This window comes from Arachis stenosperma, chromosome 6 (genome assembly GCF_014773155.1).
Source record: "Arachis stenosperma cultivar V10309 chromosome 6, arast.V10309.gnm1.PFL2, whole genome shotgun sequence".
NCBI classification, from domain to species: Eukaryota; Viridiplantae; Streptophyta; class Magnoliopsida; order Fabales; family Fabaceae; genus Arachis; species Arachis stenosperma.
In genome coordinates this window covers 145,881,584-145,901,507 of record NC_080382.1, presented here as the reverse complement: position 1 = coordinate 145,901,507, position 19,924 = coordinate 145,881,584, and the positions used below count along the sequence as shown (strand labels likewise).

General features: G+C 33.3%; 4 protein-coding genes across 6 annotated transcripts; all 4 read right to left on the bottom strand.

Moving 5' to 3' along the window:
- Positions 1-4,613: 4,613 nt before the first annotated feature.
- LOC130936864 (uncharacterized) lies at positions 4,614-7,826 on the bottom strand. 2 transcript variants are annotated; one of them, XR_009068184.1, is made up of 4 exons: positions 6,973-7,826; positions 5,851-6,896; positions 5,627-5,760; positions 4,614-4,831 (listed from the first exon to the last, which is right to left on the bottom strand). XR_009068184.1 is itself a non-coding variant. In XM_057867034.1 (3 exons), exons 1-3 carry the CDS (start codon positions 7,639-7,641, stop codon positions 5,715-5,717), a joined length of 1,761 nt encoding a protein of 586 aa, XP_057723017.1. In that variant the 5' UTR covers positions 7,642-7,826; the 3' UTR covers positions 5,195-5,714. The 2 variants fall into 2 exon arrangements, 1 of the variants encoding a protein (XP_057723017.1); XM_057867034.1 differs by lacking the exon at positions 4,614-4,831 and having other exon boundaries at positions 5,195-5,760.
- Positions 7,827-9,613: 1,787 nt separating this feature from the next.
- Positions 9,614-11,177, bottom strand: LOC130934947 (pathogenesis-related protein 5-like). Its single transcript, XM_057864463.1, has 2 exons — positions 11,141-11,177; positions 9,614-10,305 (listed from the first exon to the last, which is right to left on the bottom strand). The coding sequence occupies exons 1-2, from the start codon at positions 11,175-11,177 to the stop codon at positions 9,614-9,616; spliced, it is 729 nt and encodes a 242-aa protein (XP_057720446.1).
- A 2,376-nt stretch (positions 11,178-13,553) lies between these two features.
- On the bottom strand, positions 13,554-14,655 carry LOC130936293 (pathogenesis-related protein 5-like). Its single transcript, XM_057866339.1, has 2 exons — positions 14,531-14,655; positions 13,554-14,245 (listed from the first exon to the last, which is right to left on the bottom strand). Exons 1-2 carry the CDS (start codon positions 14,589-14,591, stop codon positions 13,554-13,556), a joined length of 753 nt encoding a protein of 250 aa, XP_057722322.1. The 5' UTR covers positions 14,592-14,655.
- Positions 14,656-16,020: 1,365 nt separating this feature from the next.
- LOC130932829 (probable 1-acyl-sn-glycerol-3-phosphate acyltransferase 4) lies at positions 16,021-19,418 on the bottom strand. 2 transcript variants are annotated; one of them, XM_057862260.1, is made up of 4 exons: positions 19,058-19,418; positions 17,399-18,044; positions 17,027-17,157; positions 16,021-16,637 (listed from the first exon to the last, which is right to left on the bottom strand). In XM_057862260.1, exons 2-4 carry the CDS (start codon positions 17,968-17,970, stop codon positions 16,189-16,191), a joined length of 1,152 nt encoding a protein of 383 aa, XP_057718243.1. In that variant the 5' UTR covers positions 17,971-18,044; positions 19,058-19,418; the 3' UTR covers positions 16,021-16,188. The 2 variants fall into 2 exon arrangements, with proteins under 2 accessions (XP_057718243.1, XP_057718242.1); XM_057862259.1 differs by having other exon boundaries at positions 17,399-18,000.
- Between the last annotated feature and the right edge of the window lie 506 nt (positions 19,419-19,924).

Genomic DNA, 19,924 nt, shown 5'->3' with positions numbered 1-19,924 from the left:
AAAAATTTAAAAAAATTATTTATGAACTTATCTAAACAGGTCTTAATTAATTAATACAATTATTTTATTTCAAAAAAAAATATTTAGGAAGATTAATTAAAATATAAAATTTATATTTTAATCATAAAAGAGGCATGATTCGAACTTGATTTAAAATTAATATTGAGTATAAATAATAAATTCAATCCAAAAAATATGCTTTAGACTGAGTCAAATTTTTGAACACTCTAAGATGAATGATAAAGATATAAAGTATAAAATAGGATTTTTACTAATAACACAAACTTATCTATAACAAACTTTATTATTTTGTTATCTTCATTAAAAACTAAAATTACTTTTTGGATCCTATAAAACATATGCAGCTCTTTCAATTTCTACATATAGATTGATTAACTTGTTTACAAGTGTTCTTATTAATTAATAGTACAATTATCCCCAATTGAAACATCTCTTAACATTGCAAGTCATCTTTATTTTCTTAACCTCTTACAACCTTTTTTTTTTTGGAAAAAATATATTAAGCTTTCTAAAGAAGAACCTAATATTAACTTTTCTTTCAAAATTATTCAAAGAAAAAAAAACTAACAGAATATTTTTTTTTTTCTTGATTAACTACTTCAAAGTGTCAAAATGTCAAATTGTACCTTAAGAAACATAAAATGCACTTAAATTTAAAAGTTTGTGAAACAACGAAGGGATCAAATAGAAAATCGTTCCTCAAGAGTCGATAGAAAAAAGTAGTGTTCAAAAGATAATAAAGTTTGGGATGAATATCCCAACACAAACCAATAAAATTGCCTCCAGAAAGTAATGTAAAATAAAATGACAAAGTAGGTGTGAAATTAAAAAAGTTGTTGAATAACCTCAATCCTCATCATAAGAGAGACTAAAACGTAACTCAGTCTTAAACCCTTCACTTTAATTTGCAAATAGGCCACTCCAAAAATGAATTATACTACTGGATACTAGTTAATTTTTAGCAATTCATATTGTCCATGAATATAAATGTGTATATATTTTTTTACCCCTAACATATATGTTGTGCTATGTGATAAAGAAAAATATATTCAAGAGATGTCACAGCAACATCTATGCTACAGTGGTATTTCCTTTTTAATGTCTTGGTCTACACCAGCAAACCTGTCCATAATTGATAAGGTCATGAATTAATTAAATTTAAGACAGTATAATAATAGAAAGAACAGAGAGAAGAGAAATGTGCATGCTTACATATAGTACTTTCTATAGGGACCAACTTTAAGATTGCCCTTGGATTCAACCTTAGCAGAAAAATTTCCATCGGTTTGGAGCTTGACTCTGGCATAAGGAACAATGTTAATATGATGATCAGTGAATGACTCTTCTTTAGGATACATTTCATCTAGATTAATGAAGACATAGATTAGACTTTCCTTGCTTGTGTGGTGACAACAGAAAACATTAGACACTAATCCAATCTCATCTAACTCATTCACATGCACAATTGCCATGAGTTTCTTCTTAGACAAGTCATAGATGTACCAAACATTGACAAAGTCAATAATAAGAAGAAAATCACTGCAACCCAAACGAACGAGTTTCCTACCAGCTTTGTAATCACAAAACGGCGGAAAATTGCACTCAATGGGGCTCCAAATGTTGGCATTCAAATCATATGACATGAGCCATTGATTGTTATCATCATCAAAAGAATACAACACAATGAGGGTTTCCCACAAAAAGTAAGAGTGAGGATTCAAGCGCACGCTAGCGGGCACTTCCCTCTTTTCCCAAAATTCTGATTTTAGGTCGTAGATATCAACCCATAAATTATCACCAATGAAGCACAATTTGCCATCGTATGGAATTATTATGGGGCCCAATTGGATGGGGAAGATGATGGTTCTGCATAAACTCCAAATCCAAGTATGACCATCATACTTGAGGCACCACATGTTTTCACCGTCATCAAAATCCAGTTCTCTTCCAATATCCTCAATTAGGTCACGAAGAAAGAACAAGCTGAGACCAATGGAACAACAAAATTCTTTAGATAATGGTAAACTAGAATCGCTTGTTCCACCATGTGGAAGAGGCCATTTGACAGTTACAGGACCTCCGTCTTCAAGATCAACAGTTCCATTCTTCGTGAAGTTGGCATCACTGATAGTTAACATCCTGCGACTGTAGGTTGTACTTCTAAATCCATGATACCGATTTTCCACCAAGATATATATGCGTTTTGGATCACAACAACCAGCATCATCCTGTAACTAAGAAAACAATCATAATAATTAGGACAAAATTAGATCACCATAAGTTTAGAACAATTATGTATCAAACAGAAAGCTTTTCAGTAGTGTAAGTATTCATAAGAAATGGATTAGTGATATGAAACCAAAAAATATATATACATTTGAAATCTACCTCGGGTTCAGATTGCTGGCACTTGGCATCAGCAACGGTATCCCCCAGAACCGCACCTTTCAAAACCGCAACAACCCCTTGCCACCAGTTGTCAAAATCAAAACCTGCGTCGAATTTCGTAGCCTGACTACCCAAATCCCTAATGCGATTGGCGGCCTTAGCCATCAAATTCTTGCCACCTTCAGAAACACTACTGCCTACACCAAACACACTGAAACTGCAAGCCTTCACAACAAAAACCCCACTCCCAAAGTTCTCCGCGTTATGCTGGAGCCACGAGCCGAAGTTCTCTGCTTCGAAAGTTAGGTAGCGCTTTCTAGAGAGGAAGCACTCCGGAGGTCGTTTCCAATGTTCCGAATTTGAAGCGACGAGGAGGACGATGTTCTCTTTGGGTAGCTCTTCGGGGTCGTAATTCCGTGCATCTACCAACTCTAGATACACGCAATGACGGAGGTGCTCTTCCGAGGCTAAAAACTCGCAGAGGCGCTTCGCAAAGGCTTTTGAGGTTCCGATCTGGGAGACGAATAGGATCTTGCCGCATGTATTGCGTTTGGGTTTGAGTTTAAGTCGTCTTTCACGGAGTTTTGCGAGTTTCTTTTTGTGGAGGAGGATGCGGTGGGAGTCGTAGATGAAGTACAAGGTTGTGGCGGTGCCACTGGCGGCAATGATGGTGGATAACAAGAACGGCGACGAAGGAGGCATTATTGAAGAGACTGAGAATGAAGATGCAATTGAATAGTTTTGATCATGTAGCCGCCAAGTTCAATGTAGTGCATGCATGGCTTTCTCACTTTGAGGGGTCTTTCTGCAATTTTAGTAATTTATTAGGTTTGTGTATATGATCGTTATGGTCCACTTCTTGAATTTTAAGTTTGTGTTTCTTTTGACTTTTATAGAATAAGAATTCTTGTTTCATTCCACGGCGTTATGGTATCCCTTTTATATATGTTGCACTATGCCATGAGCTAATATGTGATTTTACTTTATATATAAATATTATTTTCATTTTTATTTTGTAATGCCATATAAAATAAAATTAATAAGTTTATTTATTCACTATAAACATAAAATTTAGTAGTTAACCTTCTTTTAGGTTTGTTTAGGGTAAAATAAAACCATTTACAATGGGGATGGTACATTACATTTCTAGACCATTGTGAGAATTTCACAAATTAATTAAATATTCTAAAATTCAATCTATAGAGTAGTAGGAAATGCAGGGTAAGTGTAGTAGCGTGGAACCCCATGATTGGCTGTGGCTCCATTGGAACCATATTATGGATGGGTGAACAGAAGAAGCTAAACCAACTAAAAACACGTTTTACCAAATGAAACAATAAGAGCTCTATAATTTAATTTACTTTAATAGGTACAACGTTGATCATCTGTGGAATCCCTTCTCCAAATTATTATGCATGGAATATTTAGAGGCATATATTTAACTATTCATAATAAACTTTCATTAATAACTACAAATACTACAATGATTTGTTTTGTATGTTTTGTTAATAGGCATTTTATTTTGAGGAGTTATGAAGATGTCAAAAATATTTTTTTATAAAAATATTTATTTAAAAATATGATTCTTTAAATAAAAATAATATTTTTATAATATACTAAAATTTAACTTTACAATTGATTATCTAATAATTAAAAAAATTATAATAAAAATAATTATAATATTTTTATTAGAGTACTTGTCTTGTTAAATAATTATTTTTCAATGATAGGTAGATTTTACTATATCAAAAAGATGTCTTATTAATAAAGTGTGAACTATTTTGTAATGGTAGGTGAATTTTACCATGTCAAAAAAAAAGATAGACATGGCGTGATGCTAGTAAATTATATATTGAAATTAAAGAGAAATTTGTATGTAAAGAAAAAAAAAATTGTTTTTAAGGGTATCTTGTACTTGCTTATTAAAATTTGTATGCTTTTGCCAAAAAGATGTATATTAATAGGAACTAAACATTTTGTTACTTATCATCTACCATTCAGTTACAAAGAATTAATTATCCTCACAAAATTGGGATACGAAAAAGAAAAACGTGCTTCCAAATTCTATACACACGAATATAGTAGAGGTACAAAATCAGAACTTCATATATTACTAAATAATTTAAATAAAAATAGAGAAAAACGAAAAGTAACGACGTAAAGTAAAGAAGCGGATTAACACTAATAAGTAATAACACTGTCTGTAAAAAAAAGAAAACCTTATATTTTTTTTCTCTTCATTAGAAACAAAATTTATTCCCGGATCCAATACAAGATATGCATCTCTTTTTCATTAATTTGTTTACAATTTTTTCTAATATTACATTTATCCGTCAATGACAAACTCATTAGCCAAACTAATCATCTCCATTCCTTCATTCATCCTTCCTTTCCTTTGTGAGAATGAGTTCTTCAAATTTGTCTAAAAGCATCAACAAAAACGATCATCAACTTTCTCTCTCCCCTACATAACTGGACATATTGCTCTGTCCCACTCAAATTTTAGCAGAGCCAACTTTTGTACATATCTAATTTCACATTGAAGAAAATTCCTTTATGATCTTAAAAGCAAGAAATTTCTAATTACTCTTAGCATGCCAATCATCTTTAGTTTCTAAACCACCTCCCACCTACTACCTTCCTTTTCTTTATTGGGAAAAATATTAAGTTTTTCAACTGTAGCTAACATGTATTGTATACTTTAAATATTTAGATTGTGCAATTCAAACATATATCAATGATCAAAATAATACTGATTTGTGAAACAACAAATGGATCCATCAAATAAAGAGAAATTTGTTCATCATCAATAATCCAAAGAAAAAGGAGTGTTCATCATAAGTTACCCAAAGAGCATCCAAAGGACAAGGCTTATTTATTAACATCCAACCCCACCTATATCTTCCCTCTTCCACTCCCACACAACAAACAAGTTTCGGATGAAATCCCTACCCAACACAAACCTCTAAAATTATTGCCACCAAGCTGATGCTGGTTCCACCTATGAATGTTCTGAATACTAGCTAATTATTTCAGAAGTCTCAAAATTTGACTATTGTCCCAGTCGAACTAAAAACAAAAAATAATAATGATAAAATGGGTGTGAAATTAGAAAAATTGTTGAATAGTCTCAATTCTAGCTAAATACCCAAAAAACTCAGTCTTAAACTTAGATCAAGCATCCTATCTAAATTGTATTCTAAAGTCTAAATCTTACATTTAGCAATTAGGCTTCAATGTATGGGTCCTTGACCGCTTCTCCGAAAATGAATGATGTCACCACCAGTATGATGCACAAAACTAAGCTACAATCCTCCATTTAATTTGGTGTCTTGGTCTCCAACAGCAAACCTGTACAAAGAAACTCAATGGATAGAGTGAGCAAGTTTGAAACAGTATAATAATTATAAACAAAGAGAGCAGAGAAAGGTTCATGCTTACATATAGAGTTTGCTATAGGGACCAACTTTAAGATTACCCTTGGATTCAACCTTGGCGAAAAAATTACCATTCATTTGGAGCTTGACTCTAGCATAAGGAACAAGGTCAGGATCACCACCATGTTCTTCAACAACCTTTTCATCTAGTTCCATGAAGACATAAATCAGACTTTCTTCGCTGGTGCAGTGGCAACAGAAAACATATGACACCCGTCCAGTCAGCTCTTCCAAACCATTGACGCGCACATCTGCCACGAGATTCCTCTCGGAAAAGTCATAAATGTACCACATATGGGCAGAGTCAACAATGAGGAGATAATTACTACATGCCAAACGAATGAGTTTCTTAGGAGAAGAATCACGACTTGGTGGTAATTGGCAGTAATAGGATTCCCAAAGGTTGGCCTCGAAGTCATATGAGCTGAGCCACTGATCCTTACCAGAAGAAAAATAAAACATAACGAAGGTCTTTTTACGAGGCTCCGTTCTGTCCTCCCACAAAAAGTAAGATTTAGGAGTCTGGCTTACGTACGTATCATCGGACACTTCCCTTTTTTCCCATAAATCTGATTTTGGATCATAGATTTCAACCCAACATCCACCTCCAATGTCACCCCCAAAGATGCACAACTTGCCATGGTATGGGACTACTATGGGATTCATCCGGTGGTAGAACATGCTTCCGCATAAACTCCAAATCCAGGTTGAACCGTCATACTTGAGGCACCACATTTTTGCAGGGAAAAAATGTTCCAATTTTAGCTCAAATTCAAATTTTGATCCATTGTTACACATGATACCACCAGCAATGAACAAGCTACCACCAACGGAACAAAATCCTTGAAAAGTTGGTAATTCGGAATTGATTATTAGATCATCTGCAAGAGGCCATTGGGCAGTTACAGGACCTCCATCTTCAAGATCAACACTTCCATTGGCCTCAGAGATAATTAACATTCTGCGCCTGAAGGTTCTTTTTCTATCTACTACATCCACATTTTCCACCAACATATATATGCTTTTTGGATCAGAACAACCAATATCATCCTAGAATTAGAACAACAATCATAGTGTTTAGAATAAAATTATATAAGAAATTAAAACGTCATAGTTATAAACTGACCTCAGGTTCAGATTCCCCGCACATGCCATTAGCAACTGTATCTCCCGAAACCGTGGCAACAACACTTCCCCACCACTCTTCAAAATGATCATAGTATTGAATGTGATCCAAATCCCTAAAATGATTGGCGGCCTTAGCCATCAAATTCTTACCATCCCTTTTGCCCACTACAAATGCAGTGAAATTGCAAGCCTTCACAACAACCGCTCCGATCCCAAAGCTCTCCGCGTTATGCACGAGCCAACTGGCGAAGACCTTTGCTCCTTTCATGTCGTCCTTTTCGTAGAAGCACGGTAGGGGAGGTTGGTTCCAAACACGCGAAGTTGAATCAACGAGGAGGATGAGGTTCTCCTTGGGTAGGTCTTCGGGATCGAAAGTTCGAGCATCTACGACCTCCAAAACGAGGCCTTTCGACTCTAACAAATTGTAGAGGCGCTTCGCTAGGTCTTCTGAAGTTGAAAGTCTGATTGGCGAAACGAACAGGATCTTGCCACGTGGATTGGGTTTCGGTTGTTCTTGATGGAGTGTTATGAGGTTCTCTTTGTTGGGGCAGAGGTGAGACTTGTAGATTAAGAAGAAGGATGCGGCAGTGACCGTGGCGGCGGCCACGCCGGTCAGGATAGTGGATACCGATATATCCGCCGGTAACGAAGACAACCAAAGGGGCATTATTGGCGATGCAGCGGCCGCAGGCGCCAGCTGCGGAGTTCAACGCCGCTTCTGAACGTTCCTCAGTGATCTCGAATGTAAGAGACAGCGCCGCCGTCTGGACTCCTATAAGCTGAGTTTTGATAATGCCGTTTCAGTTGAGGAAGAAGCTGGCGGTGGGGCAGCGATTCGAGATGCGAAGCTTCCCAAACAGTCAACACTCACAGTGAGAGGCTCAGGCCACTGTAGTCTTTATGTGTCTTGGGCCTGGAACTAGCCCAATATTTTTTTTTACATTAGATATATTGGGCCTCTCTATTAATTAATTAATTAATACAACTATCGTATTTAATTTGAATTATAAATATTATTATGTATTACTATAAATTATATATACAATTATTAAAGTAGGTTATATTTTGTGATTTTATAATATTTTATTTTTGCAAATTTTTTTGTCATCTATATTTACAAGTTGACTTATTTTATTTTTCTAAAATTATTAAAAGTTTAGCTACTAAAATTTTGAGTTACATAAAAATACTTAATTTTGATTTGATTTTCATATTTACATTATAATAAATTAGTCCATATAGTTCATTATTTTTATATTTATGTTTTCATAACAAAAATTATAAATGTATTTAATTAGTTTAAATTAAAATTTAATTTTAATATTTATTTATCACATTTATTAAAACTAAATCTTTTATATTTTACTTTAAGCTTTTAATTTTATCAAAAGAATTTTATAATTTAAAAAATTGAATTAAGTAAATTAACATAATTATCAATATGTATACATTAAATTGAATAATTTTTTTTTAAATAAAATATGTTAGTGTTATTTACTATTTCAACTTATCTATAAATAATAAAATTCACATAGTTTCATCTTCGAGCTGGAGAGCTCCCTGCAACTCACGCCGGTTCACATCCGAAGTGGAACTTTCCATTCGTCCGCTTGGACCAATTGGTGTTTAAGATTGTTCCTCTCTTTCTAAATGGTACTGCTGTATTGATTTAAACATGCACCAAGAAGTTCGAATTTTAAAGATGTTCAAATTTATATGATATTTGCTAGACTCCATCGAGGAAAAACTATTAGTTTTCCATGGTGTTTTTTTACTTTGGTGTGTTCTTGATGTCAATAAAAATTTTCTATTCTTATAAATTTTACTGTAGATACAGATTCATAATTTCATATAAATTGATGTCCTTGTTTATAAACGGTGAAAATAAAATCAAAATCCTATAGTCAAAGATGGTTGGTGCAGTTTATAATGATAACTGATTGCTTACTAAACAAAAAAATCAAAGTTAAAATCTTGTAACTCTGGCGAGATCAGGTTTAAAGGAATTATTCATAATTTATTGCTGGAAAATCCTATCATTTATTGTTATTTTCGGTGTGATGGACCTTGGTTCAAATGTTTGTTATTTTCAACTTCTCGACTTGAATGTTGGTGCTACTAATAAGAATTAGTGTGTGTTCATCTTCATTGTTTAAAGTTTAATTTATTTATCAAACTAATAAGTTTACTTTTGCAACAAAAAAATCTCGTTAAGATTTGGCCAAAAATAAAGATCACAAGAGAAAAAAAAAACAATAATTTGAGTTAATTTTTATTTTCATAAGGCAATTTTCTTTTGCATTTTTTACTTGATCCTAAGAGAAAATATAAAATTATTCCTCTACAAATTTTCGTAAAACGAAAAATACAAAAAAAAATGTTACATGAAGACCAGCTCCTCAATTCTAATTAAATATGATTAAATTAATTAAAATAAAAATTTAAGTACAGTTAATTTTATAGGTGAGAATTTTTAAATAATAATTTAGTCAAATCTATCAAATCATTTAACGATTTTCAACTATCAATTTCACGTTAAATTAACTACATTTAACTAATAAACCAACCACAAACACCCTTTCTTTTAACACTATCTAACTATATAAGTAAAAAAAAAAAAAAAACAAGAGATTTACGACTTATGAGGATTCTGTGGGACAAAAAGTGATGGTGTAATTTGCTCCAGAACATGTACAAGTGCTTGAAGCATCATCATAAGCATAACTATACGCTCTTGGACATGCAATCTTAAACATTTTTGAGTAATTTGTAGGTGGGCATGTCTGTGGTGTTCCGTGCTCTCCGGTGCAACAATATTCCGGACTGTTGAATGCCGCACACGCACTCTTGCATGCAACTACCAAACCGGTAACATCTTTTACCTGTAACTCCTTTGGACAGTTATCATTTAGGTCAGAAACGCAGCCAGCATATTGACAGTTACCGATTCCTCCGGTTGCATGTACCCCCATAGGAACATTGTAACCGTCTACCAAGCTCACATCATAAAAGTCTATATTGCCATTGCCGGCACTTCCAACCGTGAACTCGGCCAGTGTTACCGGTGGAGCACCTCCGCCAATACACTTGAGGCCACCGAGACAGTCTCCGGTAGCACATTTGCCGTTATCGGTCCTATCAAAATTGCACTCGGTTCTAGCCCAAAAACGTCCTGACCAACCAGCCGAAACATTTGATTGGGCCGAAGAACCGGGTCTTAGAGACAGATCGGTGTCAAGAATATTTGGGCCATTGCCGGAAAGACTTCCGGGCCAAACAGTGTATTTGCAATTGTTTCGTAGGGTGAATAATGTGGCTGATGCAACATTACCTGCCAATATATTCATGAGTTTTTTTTAGGGACAAAAATATTCAAGTACTTTGAATTTATAATTTTAATATACTTGCAATGGCATGCCAAATCCAAAAAAACGGTCACTAGTAATATGAAAATGTTTTCATAAAGATGATTGATAAAAATTACTAGATGTTTAAATTATGAAAAAGTATAGAGAGTCAATGAAAATTTTATACAATGTGTACAATGAAAATTTAGGAAGTATTATTTTTAAGTGGGCAAGAAAAAAAGTGCATACAACAATATTTATCATTGGTATTCTCTAACCCGACAGGTCAAGGACTAATTTGTGGCTGGCCAATGGATTGCTGCATGCACAAGGCGGGATTCAAACCCCCGACACTTGTTTAAGCGGACGAGTGAGCTGACTACTCGACCAACCCAAGTTGATTTTTTGGCAGACAAATTTAATTTGAATATAATAAGAAACCCAAGAATGCTGGCCCAAAAGTTAGTTAACCTTCTTTTTATTTTAAGGAAAGAAAAAGTTACAAGTCCAAAAAAAAAACAGGAAAGAAAAAGTTAAGGAAAAAGCTATGAATAAAAAAGAAAACAAGGCTGACCAAAAAAAAAAAAGAAGAAAGAAAAACAAGAAAGCTAACTTATACACATATATGCTATGTCATATGATAACATATACTACATAAATATTAAGGAATAAATAATTATCTAAAAAATAAAGAAAAGGTTAATGAATAAATAGTCAAATTGACAGTATTAAACTATTAATTATTAAATACGCGTGTAAATATACAACAACAAAAAAATGCATATAAGAATGTAAAAAGAGGGAGTTATTGTTATTTACCCAAGAGTATGAATAGCCAGAAGAATGCCTGAGACATTGAGCTCGAGGATATAGTTATGGCTTTGATCGATACAAAGAAGTTGTAAAAGAAAGAAAGAAGGTTTGGGAAGCAAGGAGTAGTAATGAAAATTGAGGGCTAAAGAGAGTTCAATTTATAATTAGTTCAAACCGTAACCATTTTGGAGAAACTATATGATATAATAATTTGGCCCTATCTTTCTGTGATCCATGTAAGGTTGTGGGTGATCTTGTGATGAAACTTTGCCAATTCTGCTGTCCATATATATCATCAATTATATATATTCTATTCCATTTTACATGACAAATAATATAAATGCCAATATCAAATCGGAGTTTTTTTTTTTTTTAAATACATGTTTTAGTTATATTTAGGATTACGATATTAGAAATGTAGTTTCACGATGTTTTTTATGAGACGAATTGTTTAAATGTTTTTCTTATGGTCTTAAAAAAAGAAGTTTGATAATATTATTCTAGAAAAAAATTTATGTGAGAAAGATTTAAGAAATTTTGAATTGAAATTGAAAGACTAGTATCATCTTAATTCAAAGTTATTCAGTTAATTTTATGGCTAAAAATATCAACTCAAACGTGAAAGAATATGTGAAATGACTTCAGCTTTAGAATAAATACATCATTTCATATGCTTAGATAAGAATCAAGCCAATTAATTTGACTAATTGGTAATTATAGGCTTCATGTTCTCTTATTATCATTTGTTTTCAATTTGTGTTAGAAGTTAGAAACTAATTTAATTTGAATGAAATAAACATATATGCATAAAAAAATTTCTTAATTAACTTTTAAAATCATAATTTATATACATTTGAAAAAAAAAATTCAAACTCCACCAATCCTAGTATATGAATTAATGAATGAATGTCTTATAATTATTACACGTCACTCAATCACAATGATGTTAACTTTTATCTAATATCCTATCAAAAAGTTTCTTTTTTCTACGTGGACTTTTTCTGGTATCTCTAGAAAACTTAATTATATCAATACCTTTTAAATACTTTTGGTTAAAAATCTATCATATATATATATATATATATATATATATATATATATATATCCTATTCGGAATGAAATACTAATGTTCTACAATTAGTATTTAATTATATTTACTTTATATCCCATTTATTATTCAGTCACACGTGCACCTATAAACACACAAGATATCTATGATATAGCCAACTAGATAGATAATGGGAAAAGAACTTAATTGATTTGTTATCATTATTATTATTATTAAACTTAAAAAAAAAAACTAGTAAGAGAAAAGCTCTCCATACAAGTTATTAGGGCTTGTATCCTTTACAAGTTAATTAACGAATAAACCCAAAAACGTAATGCAAAGTATACGTTCTTCTTCTTCTTCTTCCTCTTTCTCTTCTTTTTCTTTTTTTCTTTCGTTTCTTGCTTTCTCTTTCTCCTTCTTCTTCTTCTTGCTGCACGTTCTCCTTCCTCTTCCTCTTTTTCATCTTTTTTTTTTTCATTTCTTACCTTCTCTTTCTCCTTTTTCTTCTTCTTGCTGCACGTTCTTTTTCCTCTTTCTGTTCTTCTTCTTCATCTACGTACTTTTCTCTCTGTTTTCTTTCTTCGTTATTCTCGATTTCCATTTTTTTTGACATCAAGCTCTGAAATCGTTTTTGAAGAAGAAGAAGCAACAAAAGATGAGGAGGAGAAAGAGAAAGAGTTCTGAAATATGCATAAAGTGTACTTCAACGAATTTTGGGTGTATTTCTTAAATCCTTTGGGTGTATTTCTATAATCGTTTGGGTGAATTCCTGTAACCGTTTGGGTGTATTTCTAAAGTTCCTTTATCTTCAAATTAGGCAAGAAAATTGTTTTTATGGAGGAAAAAGAAGAAGAGTCGTTCATAATGCATGGGCGCGCTTTGGAAATAGGAAGTTGTTGAATAACGTGCGTTTTATTTACTCTTGAATGAGAAAGTGTGTAATGCGCTAATTAAGTGTAATGCATGTGTTTTATTGGACTTGTAAAACTTGTAAGCCAAAAAGACTTATATGTGTAGTAAGCCTCATTTGAATATGTCCCTATATAAGGTCTTTCTGAGGAAAACATTATCTGTTAATATAATGTTATATGAAGCGAAATTAATTAAGTCTGTTATGATTCAAGTTTGATCAATGAAGAGAATAATACCAAAAAAAATGTTACTTTACATAGAATTAGGAATCTTTCATAACTTATGTACCAAAATTAATTTATATATATAACATGTTTCTAACATATTTGGATACAATATACTAGAATTGGTTTAAAAAAAAAATAAATCAATAAATTCTTGATACATATTGATTTTGATCATTATTTCAGGTTTTGTCATAATCAAATAACATTATCTATATTAACATATGAGGAACTAAGATGATCCTGCGGGGCAAAAAGTGATGGTGTAATTTGCACCTGAGCATGTAAAAGTGCTTGAAGCATCATCATAAGCGTAACTATAAGCTCTTGGACATGCATTCTTAAACATCTTTGAGTAATTCGTAGGTGAGCACGTTTGTGGCGTTGAGTGCTCCCCGGTGCAACAATACTCCGGGGTGTTAAACGCCACACACGCGCTCTTACATGCTACTACCGAACCCGTATCATCTTTTACTTGCAACTCCTTTGGGCAGTAACCATTCAGGTCATTTTCGCAACCTGCGTATTGACAATCACCGGTTCCTCCGGTTGCCCGTACTCCAATGGCCACATTGTAACCATCCACCAAGCTTACGTCATAAAAATCTTTGTTGCCATTGGTCGCACTTCCGGTGGTGAATTCCACTAGTGTCACCGGTGGAACGCCTCCACCAGTGCACTTGAGGCCGCCGGGACAATCTCCGGTAGCACATTTGCCATTATCAACAATATCAAAATTACATCCGGTTCTACCCCAGAATCGTCCTGACCAGCCAGCTGGGGCGGTCATCTGGACCAAAGAACCGGATGTTAGAGAAAGACCGGTGTCAAGAATGGTCGGGTCATTGCCGGAAAGTGTTCCAGGCCAAACAGTGTATTTGCAATTGTTTTGTAAGGTAAACAATGTAGCTGATGCTACATTACCTGCAAATATATTCATCCATAAAAAATAATTTCAATCAAGTCCTTTGCAACCATAATTTTTACTTATTCACCCATGTAATTACCATTCAAAGATAATATTGCATATGTAAGAAACTGAAAACACTTTAGCCTTAAATAGTTTATTTATATATACAATATGTCATGATTACAATACATGACATAGAGATTAATTTATTAATCATGATCTGTATTGTTTACTTGGCTTAATTAAAGAAAATGTTTACATATGTAAAGGAAATAAAAGAAGAGGGAATTTTTGTTTACCTAAGAGGAGGAAAAGCCAGAAGGTTGCACAAGACTTTGAGCTTAATGAGGTTAGGGCCATGGCTTTGACAGAAAAGTAGTAGAGAGAAATAGGAAGGGGAAGGAAAGTGAAGCAAAGAAGAGTGTTGAAGTGATAATAATGAGAATGAAAAATTGAGGGCCAAAGGGACTTCAATTTATAATTGTACATTATATTGGTGGACCGTAACACTTTTGAAGTAATTATGATATAACAATTTGTCCGTATCTTTTTGTGAACGAGGATGTAAGCTAAGATTGTGGGACATGTTGTGATGGGATGTGCCAACTCTACCGGCCTTAATCCATTATTATATCTCTATATTATATAGTATTTTATGCGTACGAGTATATTATATCTCTGTGGATATGTAGATAATAGATTAGCTCAATGGTCGCACATGTTGGTGTTACTTTAATTTCGTTGGTATTTAGGGTGTTATTAGTTTTCAGTTTCCAAACTATGATGAAAACAACAAGTATATCCAAATGTCTTTCTATTCTACACTTTTTACTCGCGAACTTGTGGTTTGAATAATAACACTTGTGAGTTGTGACTCCTCTTTTTGTGACTTGGCATGGGACAAACAACGTAGGACACAAAAAGGAATTGATGGGTCACGTATGTTGAAACTCTATATTTAATAAGTTTGGAAGAAAGAAAGAAACAAGAAACAAATCATGACCATGGAAAGAAGATATAATCATTGTTCTAACTTCTCAACTAAACATTTTCCATTTATAGTTAATCACCTAATTGATCTTTGAAAGAAAGGCCGAACACGGAATGGGTCACAACAAAGTACTAAAGTACCATTGTGATCATCGAGAGATTGGTTTGTTGACAAAAGATCAGTCAATTCAAATATTGATAATTATTTTATAGTACTTAAATGATTAATTATGTTCCATTTGACAACTGACATGTTCATAGTACAACTCATATCTTGGGGGCAAAATTATACTTTTAAAATTAACATCGACATTCCCACCATTTAATATTGAATTAAATAAGGAAAAAGTAATATGTAATGAATGAAGCACATCAAAACTTCAGTTTTTTAAGTTCCTTCCTAGATCTATCGATCTGCTCTCTAAAAATGATTTAGAAAATGCTAATAGAATGTATTAACATTATAAAATAATGTAATTAAATTCATTTGGATGATTTTTTAAGCAATTAGTGTAGAATAATTACTTTTTTTGGTTGCCCATAATATCCCCAAACCCATCAACCCATCAGGCTAAGAACTAATTCGTCATAGATCTAAACTTCATTTAAAAGTCTGCCGTTGGCTAATAAATTACTGCATGTACAAGATGAGATTCGAATCCCCGATACTTGCTTAAGCAGACGAGAGAGCTGACCAAGTTAGTTTGTAAAATAATTACTTTATTGATCCATCAATGTATAATTGAATGGTTATGTAGAATTTCCAAATTAAAGTTGAAACAGATGTTATGCCACTAGGTTTAAATAAAATATAATTTTGAATAAAGATGCTATACCAGATACCTGAATTGCAACCATTGTACAATTGTGACCCTAATTTCCTGAATTTCCAACAAACAGCAACAAATGATTTACAATTCAAATATCAATTCCAAAATTGTACATTGGCCACTTACAATTAACAACATTATCCACTCTTTTGTTTCTTGCTATTAAAGAGTGCATTAACATAGAATGTAAAAGGCATCAATTGAAAATCATAGCGCGTTGAAATAGCAAGATACGCACATGATAGACCTACGTATAACTTGAACAAAATGTGAGAGAAAAAGGTGAAATATGTGAACAGCGCAGTGAAAGCAACCACCAAAGTATAAGTAACGATGCACTTGGATGTTGAAAGTTGCTTTTCATTTATTTGGTTAGGGAAATGACCTTGAACCTTGAAATCAGAGAGCAATTGATCCTTCTTCTGGAATGCGTTCATTAGCCATGAAGCAGCTTCAGTTTCACAAGCTGGAATCCTGTCCACCGGAATCCGCAAAACATGTAGGTGGACTTCAGACGGATCCACACCAAAGACATTGTCCAGAAAAGTTGGACATTGATTTTTATACGCGATAGTCACATCATACACTGCAGGCAATACGGCCATGAAGTTCAGCATATGAACATACTTAAAAAGATTAATAGATTTTGAGAAGAAAATAACATCACGAGTCACTTGAAATATTGTGCAACTCTAATGTGAAAATAATCAAGCACGAACTAACGGTGAAATTAGGTCTATGAACCGGAATATATTTCTACGGGAGACCGATGGAACATAAACGTCATGAACACACATACATAAAGTATGTAAACTACATCATAATAATTCTACAACTACTAAAAGTTTCAAAAGGGTTGTCAGATATAAATTGCTAGCACTGCATAATTTCTAAAATAGGCACCAGTGAGACATTATGAAGGAGTGACTGAATGAGTATCATAGGAAAATTGGAGCAAGGAATTATAATAGAAACCTGCATCCAATGAGCCTCGTAGAGCTTCCAAGCAAGCATGAAACCCTTTTGTTTTTGGCAGCAACACATTTTTCAGCACAGGTAGCCCAACTTCAGAAGCATATTTTTGACTATTTTGACTCTTCTGTTCACTGCATAAAAGCAAAAAACATATTAATGGTGCTCCTTAATTGAATTATATATTGCTTAGTTGTATGGTTAACATGAAGCCCAAATTTTAGCATGATAGTGGTTATACAAACTTAAATGCATGCATTCAAAATTTAAATACTTTTTTGAACTGATATGAGTTCAGTTCATTATCAAATGATGATGCAAGACTTTGTAAGTCAAAAAGATGAGATCTAAGGTGAGAGGGATAGGTGGTAATACGTATAATCGGTTCCTTCTGGAAAAAGTGCTAGCCATAAAGGATCTTGACGATCCTTTAGTGCCGAAAGCTTATGGTGCAGTATTTTCTCATCTATCTCCCACTTCCTCTCCACTGCAATGAACTCCAGAATGTGAAATCCCCAACCAAATATAGGCAATTTCATCAAGCTGCTTTTAAGGATGTATTTTATGCATCCAAGTCTTCCCTTACGAAGTGCAAGATTCCACAAGTACATCCAATCAACCTCAGTTCTGTGATTAGCAATAAGTAAAACACGTTCCTTTGACGGAACACTATCACCAGAAAAGACAACTTTAGTGTTGTTTATCTTTTCAAATAGAAAGGGCCACAGAGCTAACCAAAGCGAAAAGATGAATGACACTGTCTTCCTACTACAATGTGTGCTGAAAAGCCTCAACGCTACAACTGCCACTGGTGCAAAATAGATTAAGAACATAAAAGCTGTGGAAAGAAACACCACTAAACATAACAGACCCCTTAACAACCTAAGAGGGGTCAGAGGTTGGTGCTTTAGTTTAGTATCGGATTTAAGAGGGCTGCAAACATCCATCTTCTTCAAGGAACTGTTGATAACCTCCCTCTGCAATAATTGTGGTTTAATATTATTGCACGATTCCCAAAAATCTGGACAAAAATAGTAGCAAGTACAACAACAATAGCATAAATTTTCACATTATTTACAACAAGCAAAATAGGGTAGCAATCAATTTATGTGACAAAGTTCTGCCCGGATTAAAATGCTCTGTTATGTAAATTGGGCAATCGCATAATGAAATGGTCCAAAGTTAAAAGAAAACTTAATCAACAATATCAATGATCTTAATTTGAAGGCTCTCAATGTCTTAAGATTAAGTGGCAAGGTTCTGAATTGCTTCTTCCGTTTTTACAGTGATGTTTCAGCTAAATTTGTAGCAGAGTTACTTATAACGGATATAGATTTAGTTGAGGTACAAACATATGTAATCCTCGGTTACCAGAGGAACAACAAAGTATGTACTGAAACTTGTTTTAGTTTCCATTTCCACTTTCTAACATTTTCCACTTTTAGATTTTGCGAGAAAATCCCAAGAAAAAAGAGTGGAAAAACACTAAAATGAAAATTGACACCAAACAGGCCTCAGATTCCCCAATTTACTCTCATTCAATGGTTTGATACAATAAAATTTACAAGCAAAGACAACGTGTAATTCAATTATTGGCAAGCACACTTAACAAAGAAGTAAAACCATGGAATTTCTTGTGTTATAGGAATCAGAGTGATTGAACAGTTGGCGTCAAATAAACGCTCCAAATCCAAAATCACTGTTTCTATTAGTATTTGATACGTACGTAAGTCCTTGATTCCAATCCAGTATGCCAAGTACACGTACGAGTTTAGAATCTCAAAATCTTTGTTTTTACGATAACAAGCATCCTAATCCTAATCCTAATCATAATCATAATCATAATCATAAACTCGCGCGCGCACAGTAATCAGGAATTAAAAATCCTAATCCTGAATTAATTTAAAAAAAAAAAGAAAAACCTAAAAAGGCAGAGACACATAAGTGATAAATCAGAGAAAAGCGCATGTTGAATTGAAATATTAAAATCGAAGGAGTTAAAAGCTGAGAGGGAAGAACGAAAAAGTAACTGACCTGGCGAGGGAACTGGTTGTTGTGAAGCTTGTGTGTGAGAGAGAGTGTGAAGTTATATAGTGTTAGTGTGTTGCAATGTTATTGTTTAAAAGAAGAAGAAGCAATGAAACAGGGAAGGGAATAACGAAGGATTAAGGAATGAATAGTTAGAATATCGAATTCCGAGGGCGTGTTTGTTTGTTAGTATTGGAAGCGGTGTTAGCAGAAGAAGAGAAGAGAAGGGAGAGAAGGACACGATAGCGTTGGAATTAGTTTCATTTCGTTTTCTTGTCTTGTGTTCTGCCTCCACTCTCTCGTTCTCATCCAGATCTCTTTCTTTCTTTCTTTCTTTGCTCTTCTCTCCTGCTATCGCTTCTATTGTTTCCACCCTTTTTTTTCTTATATATTTGTATTCTTCTAGTTTAGGTTTATCTATTACTTTCTCTGAATTTCGAGATATTGGTCCCTCAATTTATATACCACTTTAATTTAGTCTTACTCACCAAAAAAAATATTTAATTTAATCTTTAAAATTTTAATTATTTTTATTTAATTTTTAAATTTTATTAATATAACTCATGTTAATTTTTAAAATAATTTTCGACGCATAAATATTAACATAATATTAATGTAGACAATTAAATATTATATTAAATTTTGTAAAACGACATCATTTTTATTTTCGCATTCAGATAGCTCAAAAAAATATTATAAGTAATATTTATTGAAAAATTTTTTCAAAACAAGTAATCTGACGTCGTTTTGGGTATTTGAACGTTAAAACCAAAACAACATGCTATTACAAGTTTTAGCATATCATTTAGTTGTTTATGTTGACGCTTCATTAATATTTTGTGCCAAAAATTGTCCCAGGACTAATGTGGGTCG